Source organism: Gadus macrocephalus, chromosome 21 (genome assembly GCF_031168955.1).
Source record: "Gadus macrocephalus chromosome 21, ASM3116895v1".
In the NCBI taxonomy this organism is placed as follows: Eukaryota; Metazoa; Chordata; class Actinopteri; order Gadiformes; family Gadidae; genus Gadus; species Gadus macrocephalus.
In genome coordinates, this window is record NC_082402.1 from 1,956,672 (window position 1) to 1,968,193 (window position 11,522).

Sequence of the window (11,522 nt, forward strand, 5' to 3'; positions counted from 1 at the left end):
GCGGGCCGGGTCTCTTCAGGGCTCTGGGTCTCTGCGGGCCGGGTCTCTTCAGGGCTCTGGGTCTCTGCACGGGCCGGGTCTCTTCAGGGCTCTGGGTCTCTGGGTCTCTGCACGGGCCGGGTCTCTTCAGGGCTCTGGGTCTCTGGGTCTCTGCACGGGCCGGGTCTCTTCAGGGCTCTGGGTCTCTGCTCGGGCGTTGTCCCATCAGGGCTCTGGGTCTCTGGGTCTCTGCACGGGCCGGGTCGCTTTAGGGCTCTGGGTCTCTGGGGAGCTCGGAGCTTATGAAGCACTTTGAGTCTGCCTTGTGTATGAAAAGTGCTACATAAATAAAGTTGCCTTGCCTTGCCTTGCCTTATAGAGCTAGGAGAAATAGAAGAGCAAGAGAAATACGAAGCAAACACTTCAAGCACCAGAAGTAGCAGCCTTGCTAACTCCCAAGGCCTCAGCAGCAGCAGCAGTAGCAGCCTTGCTAACACCTCAAGGCCCCAGCAGCAGCAGCCTTGCTAACACCTCAAGGCCCCAGCAGCAGCAGCCTTGCTAACACCTCAAGGCCCCAGCAGCAGCAGCCTTGCTAACATCTCAAGGCCCCAGCAGCAGCAGCCTTGCTAACACCTCAAGGCCCCAGCAGCAGCAGCCTTGCTAACACCTCAAGGCCCCAGCAGCAGCAGCCTTGCTAACACCTCAAGGCCCCAGCAGCAGCAGCCTTGCTAACACCTCAAGGCCCCAGCAGCAGCAGCCTTGCTAACATCTCAAGGCCCCAGCAGCAGCAGCCTTGCTAACATCTCAAGGCCCCAGCAGCAGCAGCCTTGCTAACATCTCAAGGCCCCAGCAGCAGCAGCCTTGCTAACATCTCAAGGCCCCAGCAGCAGCAGCTAGCATAGTAAAGTCAGTCATTCAAAGACAATGGCGTTTTTCTTAACTTTAGTATATTTGTTGACATTTTGGGACCTGAGTCCAAGGAATTGCCCCTTGGTGAGTACCACTAATTATGTGTCTAGCATGCAAGACACTTACTATAGTGGCACTAATGCTAATGTTGCCGGGCATTTTCAGCAACCATAGTCTGATTTGGTTTGGGCCTCAAACCTGTGGTCGGACCCACCTAGGGACTTTTTTTACTTTATATAATTACATACTCTTTCCCTTAAGGAAAGGCATTGCCTGGCTTTAACACATGAAAAAACTGCTTCAAAATTTAATGCGAGACGAGGAGTGATCATTGTACGACTCTTACTTCTGTCTGGAGATGTGCAATCAAACCCTGGTCCTGAATTGCAATGTATCCAGACTCCCGCTGATTTTAAATTAATGTCTGGTCTCAAATGTATTCATCTTAATGTGCGCAGCTTATGCTGCTATCAATTTGGATGGTACGTTGGTACGAACGACCAGCTTCAGCGAGAACGTGACGTATTTCCCTTGCTCCAGCCTTCCAGTTTGCCATTTGTGTTTCTGTCGAGCCACGAGGGGGAGTAGTAGCAGCAGGGCCGTCGATAAGGGGTGAAAGGTGATGACGATTCAGGGGGCCCACAGCCCAGGGGGGGTCCACAAAAAACAAAAAACAAAAAACAAAAAATTTAAATTATTATTTTATCACCAGCCCATAGTACCCCCCCCCCGTCCCCCCCCCCCGTCCCCCGTCAACAATTGTTCTACCCGGTCAACAATTGCTCCTTCCACCCCCCCCCCCCCCCCCCGTCAACAATTCAGCGCAGGGGGGCCCATCAGTAAATCTTGTCTAGGGGCCCAGGAATTGTAGCAACGGCCCTGAGTAGCAGGCTAGTCATCATTAGCAACATAGCCTCTTTAGCAAACCAGCTTCAAAACAAAACTTTACATTGAATTGCACGCAAAGCAAGACCGTGCAATGCATATATTGGTGACCGGATTAAAGCAGCAATGAAATCAAGTGTGTAAGAGGTTTTAAAAACGACACATTAAAACCACCAACGTGGTACAAATAGAAAGAAAATACATCTCATCCCCCATTAACTATGGGCGCAGCCATCTTCTTTGCGAGTTGTACAGCTCTGCTCGCTCTACTTTGAAAGCGACGAGATACTACGACCAAAAGGGGGCGTGCCTCAGTGAAATGCCACAAGAAAGCTGGGAGATTTGCGTCTTTACCACTTCGTAAATCCAAATGGATAGCAGCATTAGTACCAAAGATGGACATGGTCAGAATTTGGGTTAGATCAACAGATGCAGACATTGTGGTCATCTCAGAAACTTGCCTGACAAAATTTATTACAAATGAAGACATTATCATACTCGGATACAATGTTTATCGTACTGATAGGCCCAAGAAAGGTGGTGGTGTAGCCATTTTTGTTAAATCAAGATTTGATGCTTCAATTGTTCTGTCTGAGTCTATCTGTAAGCAATTTGAATTTTTGGCATTGAAGGTGGAAATGGCAAAGTCCCTCTCTATGACTGTTGTCGGGTGCTATAGGCCTCCATCGGCCACAAAGGAGGCATTATCGTCATTGCAGCATCTTTTGACCAAATTAAATTATAATGAGCTTTTAATGGCTGGAGATCTGAATTGGGATTAGCTAAATGCAGTTTCGGATGAATTTAAATCTTTCTGTGACTCTATTAATCTTATCCAGCTGGTCAACCTACCTACAAGGTCAAATCTTAAAAATTCTGAAAAGTCCACTTTGATTGATCTAATTCTAACAAATGGTCCTCATAAATTCTTATCCTTGGGAGTTTTCTGCAATGATTTGATTGATCATTGTGTTGTTGCTACTTGCAGGGACACAAAAATCCCCAAATGTAAACCACGCCTTATTTTCAAGAGGAATTTAAAAATATTTAATGAACAGGCTTTTCATCATTTTCATCTTTGGTAAATTGGGGGCACATAGGTCTTTTGCCGGATGTGGAGTTAGCTTGGACATTCTTTAAGGAGCACTTTGTGAAAATTGTAAATAAACATGCCCCCATCGGGAAATTCTGGGTTAAGGGACGAGATAATCCCTGGTTTTCCCCAGAGTTGTCAGATACCATCCATCAGCGTAATGTGGCATGGGCCAAAACCAGAAAAAGGCTGGTCTATTTTCAGGCAACTACGGAACAAATGCACTTCTCTTATCAAAAAGGCTAAATCTGAATATTACTTATCTGTCACAACTGAGAACCTTAATAATCCACAGAAATTTTGGAAAGTAATTAAATCTATATCTGTAAGTAAAAGTCCTCAGGTTCTTCCGACATTTGTTCTAAAAGACTCGGTCCCAGTCTATGATAGAACTGAGGTTCTAAATTGTTTTAACAATCATTTTGTATCATCTGGTTCTTTGTTTGACTCTACAGGAGCTGCCCCTGTGTCTCCGTGCACAGAAGCTCCAAGGTTTTCAGGAGAGCCCTTTAATTTCTTACCTTTTACTGTGCAGCAAGTGCATCAAGCCCTCAAAACGTTGGATAGCAGAAAATCCCCTGGGCCTGATTCAATAGAGCCCTACTTTTTAAAAATAGCAGCTGATTTTGTAGCAAGGCCTCTTACAATCCTTTTTAATCTCTCAATCGAAAACAAAGAAATTCCATCTGTTTGGAAGTCAGCTTGTGTTACCCCCTTATTAAAAGGAGGTGATCCAGCAGCTTTAACTAATTACAGGCCAATATCAAATCTGTGTGCCTTGTCAAAAATTCTTGAATCTCTTGTGTGTGATCAGTTAAAAGAGTTTCTAACATTCAATGATCTTCTCTCAAAACTGCAATCAGGCTTCAGGAAAAAACACAGTACCATCACTGCAGCTACAAAAGTGATCAATATATTAGTTGCTCTTGATAAGAAGCAGCACTGTGCTTCACTTTTTATTGATCTGTCAAAGGCTTTTGACACTGTGGACTATGCTGTTTTAAAGCATAGGCTTCTTTGCTTGGGTTTGTCAAATCATGTAGTTTCTTGGTTCACAGATTATTTGAGTGACAGGACTCAGTGTCTGTCACTCAATGGTCTGTGTTCTGAATTTGTGAGTGTCCACAAGGGGGTGCCACAGGGTTCAATATAAGGACCCCTCTTGTTCATTATGTACATTAATGATTCGGGGAAAAAATGTGTCAGATGCTAACATGCATTTTTATGCAGATGACACAATTATTTATTGTTTTGGATCAACTCCTGCTAGAGCTGTTGAATCTCTGCAGAAAGTTTTTGATGCAGTCCAGCACACACTCCTGCATCTAAAACTAGTCCTCAACACTGAAAAAACGAAACAAATGTTGTTTTCAAACTCTAAGAAAGTACCTCAAACTGTCCCCACAGTGTCCACTCTTGAGGGAAATAGAGGTGGTTCATATGTATAAATATCTTGGTGTCTTGGTTGATGACTCCCTTTCCTTCAAACCCCACATTGACAATCTTGTGAAGAAATTGAAACTTAAATTGGGCTTCTTCTTCAGGAACAAAGAAGAAGTTGTTTCTCTTTTTAGGTGAATAAGCGGCTTGTCAGTGCAACGCTTTTATCCAGTTTAGATTATGGAGATTGGATTTATATGAATGCCTCAGCTAAATGTCTATGCAAGATTGATGCTGTTTACCATGCTTCTCTGAGGTTTGTTACTAACTGTGGAGCCCCTGACCCATCACTGTGAATTGTATTCTCGAGTGGGTTGGCCCTCTTTGTCCACCAGGAGGCTGGGACACTGGTGCACTTTTATTTATAAGGCCATGCTTAGGCTACTGCCCTCCTATATTTGTAATTTAATCACACAGAAAAGTGTTGCTTCTTACAGTCTGCGTTCATACAATCAGATGCTTCTGTCAGTTCCATTTGCCCGCACTGAATCAGGAAAAGGGGCATTCGTCCACTATGCTCCCACCACATGGAACTGGCTGCAAAAAGATTTTAAATTAACCAAAATGATTTCTTTGAACGCTTTTAAATCTAAGCTGAGAGCATTTCAGACCACCTCTTTTACTTGAAGATGTTTTTTATGAATTTTAATTTATAACAGCTTTTTATCATTTTAATTTCTGTCTATATGTTGTGAGTGTAATATTGTTAGTGTACACATGTTATTTGTTGCTGGCTCTTGGCCAGGACTCCCTCGAAAAATAGGTTTTTAATCTCAATGGGACTTGTGTTTGTGTGTTTGTGCTTGTGGTTACTTGTGTGTGTGCTTGTGTGCTTGTGTGTGTGTGTGTGTGTGTGCGTTCCCGTGCCCGTGTGCGTGTGTCCCCAGGCGTGGTGTTCTACTGCGTGCGGCCGACCCGCCGCCACGGCCGCTGCCTGCAGGTGGCGCTGCGCCACGGGGCGGAAGTGAACGGCCTGGCCCTGGACGGCGGCTCCGCCCTCCTGCTGAGCGCCCACAGCGCCCCCGCCTGCAACGCCACCAGCCTGACGCTGCTGGAGCGGGGGGCCGAGCCCAACGTGGCCAATCAGGTGAGGGGGGCGGGGCCAATGAGGCCAATCAGGTGAGGGGGGCGGGGCCAATGAGGCCAATCAGGTGAGGGGGGCGGGGCCGACCCCAATGTGGCCAATCAGGTGAGTGGGGTTGGGCCAACGTGGCCAATCAGGTGAGGGGGGTGGGGCCAACGTGGCCAATCTGGTGAGGGGGGCGGGGCCGACCCCAACGTGGCCAATCAGGTGAGGGGGGCGGACCTCAACGTGGCCAATCAGGTGAAAGGGTTGGGGCCGACCCCAACGTAGCCAATCAGATGAGGGCTATGAGGGGCTGTAGCCAATCAGGTGAGGGCTGGGAGGGGCTGTAGCCAACCAGGTGAGGGCTATGAGGGGCTGTAGCCAATCAGGTGAGGACTATGAGGGGCTGTAGCCAATCAGGTGAGGGCTGGGAGGGGCTGTAGCCAACCAGGTCAGGGCTATGAGGGGCTGTAGCCAATCAGGTGAGGGCTATGATTGGCTCTAGCCAATAATGTCAGGGCTATGAGGGGCTGTAGCCAATCAGGTGGTTTTACCACCCATTGGTTTCACTTTAAAATGATTTCTCTATTTAGTTTTTTCTGTCTGTCTCTCTCTCCTTCTCTGTCTCACTCTCTCTCTTTGTCTCTCCCCCCCCCCCCCCCCCCCCCCCCCCAAGTCCACAGGGGTGTCCCCCCTGATGCTGGCGGCCCAGACCGGTTCCATCCAGCTGGTGCGGGCCCTACTCCAGAGGGGGGGTCTGCCGGGGGCCCGGGACGCCCAGAACCAAACGGCCGTGCACTACGCCGCCAGGGGGGGCTTCTTCGAGGTGGGGGGGGCTTCGTCGAGGTGGGGGGGGCTTCGTCGAGTTGGGAGGGGTGGGCTTCTTTGAGGTGGGGGGAGGCGGGAGGGGGGGCTACATCACTGACTGCTGCACCGGTACCCCCGGTGGAGCAGGTGGTGTTAACCAGGTGGTGTATTCCCCCCCCCCCCCCCCCCTCAGGTGATCCAGGTGCTGTGTGCGTACGGAGCCGATGTGGGCGTGGTCAGTGTGGCGGGAAGGAGCGCCCTCCACGACGCGGCCGCCGTCGGCCACGCCCACTGCTGCAAGTTCCTGGCTCAGAGAGGTGAGGAAGAGGAGGAGGAGGAGAAGGGGGGTGAGGAAGAGCAGGAGGAGGGGGAGGTGGAGGAGGAGGAGGAGGAGGTGGAGTCGGAGGAGGAGGAAGAGGAGGAGGAGGGGGAGGAGGAGGAGGTGGTTGAGAAGGACTAGACCCCTCTAGCTGTCGGGGTCTGGTCCCTCCCCAGAGAGTGTGCTAGGCCCTGACCCCTGACCCTGACCTCCGACCCCTGACCCCCTCTGACCCCTCAGGGTGCAACCCCAAGCAGAAGACGTCCGACGGCGTGCTGCCGCGGCAGATCGCCAAGGAGGCGGGCCACAAGGCCGCCGCCAAGGAGCTGCGGCGGGCAGAGAGGACTCTGGGTAAGGCCGGGGGGGCGGGCCCCGCGGCGGCGGCGCCCTGGGCCGTGGCGCTCTACGATTGGTCCAACGAGCACCAGGCGGCCCTGCTGGCGGCGCTGCCCGGCCCCCCCGACGCCGTCCCCGTGGACCGCTTCCTGGAGGCCCTGGCCGCGCTGGGGGCCCCGGCGGGCCCCGAGCAGCTGGCGGCCGTGGTCGCCGCCCACGACCGGCGGCGGGACGGCGTGCTGAGCCTGGCCGACTTCCTGCGGGGCGGGCGCTACGTGGCCAAGGCCTTCCTGCTGGCGGCGTACGGCGCCAAGAAGAAGAAGGGCAAGAAGGCGGGGGGGGGGAAGGGCGGGAAGAAGCGCGGCGGCGGCGGGCGGCCCGGCGTGCCGCTGCCCGTCTGCACGCTGCCGCCCCACCTGCTGCGTCGCCGCGACGACGGCGGCCCGCCCCGCTTCCTGGTGGAGACGTCCCGCCACGTGACGGACGCGCGGCGCTGGGACCGCGACCGGCCCCCCCGCCACCCGCTGGAGGACGACTCGGCCTGGTACGTGGACCCGCCCCCCCGCGCCTTCGTGGACATCGGCGCGGCGGTGAAGACGGGCGACCGGGAGACCCTGGAGCGCGCCTTCAGCCGGGGCGGGGGCGTCCCCGTCGACGTCACCGACCGCTTCTACAAGACCCCCCTCATGGTGGCCAGCGGCTGCGGCAACTACGAGGTCGCCCGCTACCTCCTGGAGCTGGGGTGAGGAGGAGGGGGGGGGGAGGAGAAGGGAGGGGGAGGTGGGGGGGAGCAGGAGGAGAAACCCTGTACTCGATTTTCAATGAAAAAGTATCTGGAGGCTTATTGATGGGTATACGTGCCAAAACAAAGACCCTGGGTTCAATTTTCGCCATAATTACACTTTAAGTTATGAAACTTCTCAAGCAGTGATGGTGGTGCGGCGCCCCCTGCATGCCGGACGGTGTAGTGCAGCCTCTGTAACACGGTGTGGCGCCCCCTGCATGCCGGACGGTGTAGTGCAGCCTCTGTAACGGTCTCTCTCTCTTCAGGGCGGACGTGCGGGCGGTGGACCAGTTCTTCTGGACGCCGCTGCACCACGCGGCGCACGGCGGCCACCAGGAAGTCCTGCGGCTGCTGGTGGAGGCGGGGGCGCCCCTGGACGCCGCCGCCCTCAACGGGGCCACGCCCCTCATGAGGGCCATCGAGAGCTCCAGGCCCGCGTGCGTCGACTTCCTGCTCCAGGCGGGGGCAAAGGTCACGGCCGAGAACAAGCGAGGTGCCTCCTGGTGAACCAGTAGTGAACCAGTAGACCCCACCCAGTAGACCCAGGACCCCACCCAGTAGTCCCAGAACCCTACCAAGTAGACCCAGTAGACCCAGGACCCCACCCAGTAGAACTAAGACCCCACCCAGTAGACCCAGTAGACCGAGGGCCTGACCCAGTAGACCCAGTGGACCCAGGACCCGGCCCATTAGACCATGGACCTGACCCAGTAGACCCAGTAGACCGAGGACCTGACCCAGTAGACCCAGTAGACCAAGGACCAGTCCCTCCTCCCTCTCAGGGCAGAAGCCTTAGACCACACAGGATTACCTTCTGCAGCGTCCAATCATTTTCTGCTAAAACGTCCGGTAACATTTGGACGATATCTTTGTCCTTCCTCTTTGAGACGCTATTCCCAGACCAACGACCTCCTTGCTTCACACTACCTAAGATGTATTTAGAAAAAACTGAAGTCAAATTTGTGTATATTCAGACACATACCATCACTGTACACGAGCTAGATGTGACCCGTTGTAGTTCCTTTAGCGTCGTAGCATTAGCGTTAGCAGCTGGTTCTTCATCCTACGCCTGTTGTTCCCCAGAGCAAAGCTGTCTGGACGTGGCGCGGACATACGCAGACGCCCGCATCATGGAGCTGGTCAGGACCAAGGTGGACTCGCTGCCCCGCCCCCGGGACCCCAAGAAGGGGAAGAGGAGGGAGGTCCAGACCAGACCCAGAGCGCCGGCCGCGCTCAGAGACAAGGTGGGCTAGGCTAATGCCAGGATAATGCTTGGAGAATGCTAGGATAATGCTAGGATACTGCTAGAATAATGCTAGTCTAGGAATGTGCTAGGCCAGGATAGTCCTTACCCTCCATGAACAGGTTAATGCTAGGCTAGGATAATGCTAGGATATGATGCTAGGATATTTCTAGGCTAGGATAATGCTAGGCTAGGATACTGCTAGGGTATTGCTAGGATAATGCTAGGATAATGCTAGTCTAGGAAAGTGCTAGGCTAGGATAATGCTAGGATAATGCTAGGCTAGGATAATGCTAGGATAATGCTAGGCCAGGATAATGCTAGGGTAGTCCTTACCCTCCATGAACAGGTTAATGCTAGACTAGGATAATGCTAGGCTAGGCATTACCCTCCATGAGTAGGCTAATAATAGGCTATTCATCACCCACCATGAGTAGGCTAATGCTAGGCTAGGCTATTATTGCCCCGCTAGTCCCAGTGACTACCCAGGGCCCCTCGGCCCCTGATTGCTTAAAGTCCATCAGGGGCCTCAACCTGTCCAGGTTTGTGGGATCCAATCAGTTTAAAGGATGTGCTCATCGTCTCTCTCCTGATAGGCTAACACCACCCAGACCCCCTCGCTGGCCCCGCCCCCGGGCGTGGCGTCGGGGGGGTCGCTGAGGGAGTCGGATGACATCATCCTCTACAACACCCGGATCACCAGCGGGAAAACCACCGGGGTGGACATCAGCTTCACCCCCCGAACGGTGGGTCACATGACCTCCCCCTCGTCTGAATTTCTTCTCTCTCTCCATCTCCCTCTCTCCCTCCCAGTCTAACCAGTGTCTCCCTCCGGTCTAACCAGTGTCTCCCTCACAGTCTAACCAGTGTCTCCCTCCCAGTCTAACCAGTTACCCCACCCAGTCTAACCAGTGTCTCCCCCTCCCAGTCTAACCAGTGTCCCCCTCCCAGTCTAACCAGTGTCTCCCTCCCGGTCTAACCAGTGTCTCCCTCCCAGTCTAACCAGTGTCTCCCTCCAGTCTAACCAGTGTCCCCCTCCCAGTCTAACCAGTGTCTCCCTCCCAGTCTAACCAGTGTCCCCCTCCAGTCTAACCAGTGTGTCTCCCTCCCAGTCTAACCAGTGTCTCCCTCCCAGTCTAACCAGTGTCCCCCTCCCAGTCTAACCAGTGTGTCTCCCTCCCAGTTTAACCAGTGTCTCCCTCCCAGTCTAACCAGTGTCTCCCTCCCAGTCTAACCAGTGTCTCCCTCCCAGTCTAACCAGTGTCTCCCTCCCAGTCTAACCAGTGTCTCCCTCCCAGTCTAACCAGTGTCTCCCTCCCAGTCTAACCAGTGTCTCCCTCCCAGTCTAACCAGTGTCCCCCTCCCAGTCTAACCAGTGTCTCCCTCCCAGTCTAACCAGTGTGTCTCCCTCCCAGTCTAACCAGTGTCTCCCTCCCAGTCTAACCAGTGTCCCCCTCCCAGTCTAACCAGTGTGTCTCCCTCCCAGTCTAACCAGTGTCTCCCTCCCAGTCTAACCAGTGTCTCCCTCCCAGTCTAACCAGTGTCTCCCTCCCAGTCTAACCAGTGTCTCCCTCCCAGTCTAACCAGTGTCTCTCTCCCAGTCTAGCCAGTGTCTCCCTCCCAGTCTAACCAGTGTCTCCCTCCCAGTCTAACCAGTGTCTCCCTCCCAGTCTAACCAGTGTCTCTCTCCCAGTCTAGCCAGTGTCTCCCTCCCAGTCTAACCAGTGTCCCCTCCCAGGTGTGGGGTAGGCGGCCGACCACCAGTGAGCTGATGGGCAGGAAGGAGCGACTCCGAGAGGCTCTCGCCTCGGGGGTCGACTTCGAAGACCTCCTCCCCCCCTTCGACGAGGACCCGGCCCAGTAGACCCAGGACCCCTCCCAGTAGACCCAGGACCCGGCCCAGTAGACCCCGTGGACCTAGGACCCGGCCCAGTAGACCCAGGACCCCTCCCAGTAGACCCAGGACCCGGCCCAGTAGACCCCGTGGACCTAGGACCCGGCCCAGTAGACCCAGGACCCCGCCCAGTAGACCCAGGACCCGGCCCAGTAGACCCAGTGGACCTAGGACCCGGCCCAGTAGACCCAGGACCCCTCCCAGGAGACCCAGTGGACCTAGGACCCGGCCCAGTAGACCCAGGACCCCTCCCAGGAGACCCAGTGGACCTAGGACCCGGCCCAGTAGACCCAGGACCCCGCCCAGTAGACCCGGACCCCTCCCAGTAGACCCAGGACCCCGCCCAGTAGACCCAGTGGACCTAGGACCCCTCCCAGTAGACCCAGTAGACCAGGACCCCTCCCAGTAGACCCTAGTAGACCCATGACCCGGTCCAGTATACTCAGGACTGGCCCATTAGACCCAGTAGACCCAGTATACCCAGTAGACTCAAGACCCGGGCCAAACCCCGGAACAGACCCTCCCACAGAGGATCAGGACTGTGGAATGTCCAGCGTCCCCTCGGCTAACCCGGCTAGCTGCTTTAGCATCTCAACTCCTCAAGCCAAGGAAAACAATGGGTAGCCCGCTGGAAGCTAGGCGCTAGGATGCTAAAGAAGCTAGAGATGTTGGCCAAGAAGCCGGGTGTAGCATATTGACTAGCACAGCTAGCTGCCATTCAATCTTAAATAAACAATAAGTGCCTAGGCCAGCTGACTTCTAGCTAG

At 54.1% G+C, this 11,522-nt stretch overlaps 1 protein-coding gene across 3 annotated transcripts in view; it reads left to right on the plus strand.

Annotated features, from left to right (window-relative positions):
- LOC132449780 (ankyrin repeat and EF-hand domain-containing protein 1-like) overlaps positions 1–11,516 on the plus strand; it is a 16,296-nt gene extending 4,780 nt beyond the window's left edge. Inside the window, exons 4-12 of one of the 3 annotated variants that reach the window (XR_009523655.1) lie at positions 5,194–5,393; positions 6,049–6,198; positions 6,373–6,496; positions 6,739–7,576; positions 7,885–8,111; positions 8,702–8,862; positions 9,458–9,607; positions 10,600–11,131; positions 11,162–11,516. Coding sequence is in view for 1 of the 3 variants with exons in the window: in XM_060041597.1 (XP_059897580.1) it covers positions 5,194–5,393; positions 6,049–6,198; positions 6,373–6,496; positions 6,739–7,576; positions 7,885–8,111; positions 8,702–8,862; positions 9,458–9,607; positions 10,600–10,725 (1,976 nt within the window). In the remaining 2 variants the exon portion in view is untranslated. Of the gene's footprint in view, positions 1–5,193; positions 5,394–6,048; positions 6,199–6,372; positions 6,497–6,738; positions 7,577–7,884; positions 8,112–8,701; positions 8,863–9,457; positions 9,608–10,599 lie in introns of all 3 variants that reach the window. The other 2 variants (XR_009523654.1, XM_060041597.1) reach the window with 2 other exon arrangements.
- The last annotated feature ends 6 nt before the right edge of the window (positions 11,517–11,522 follow it).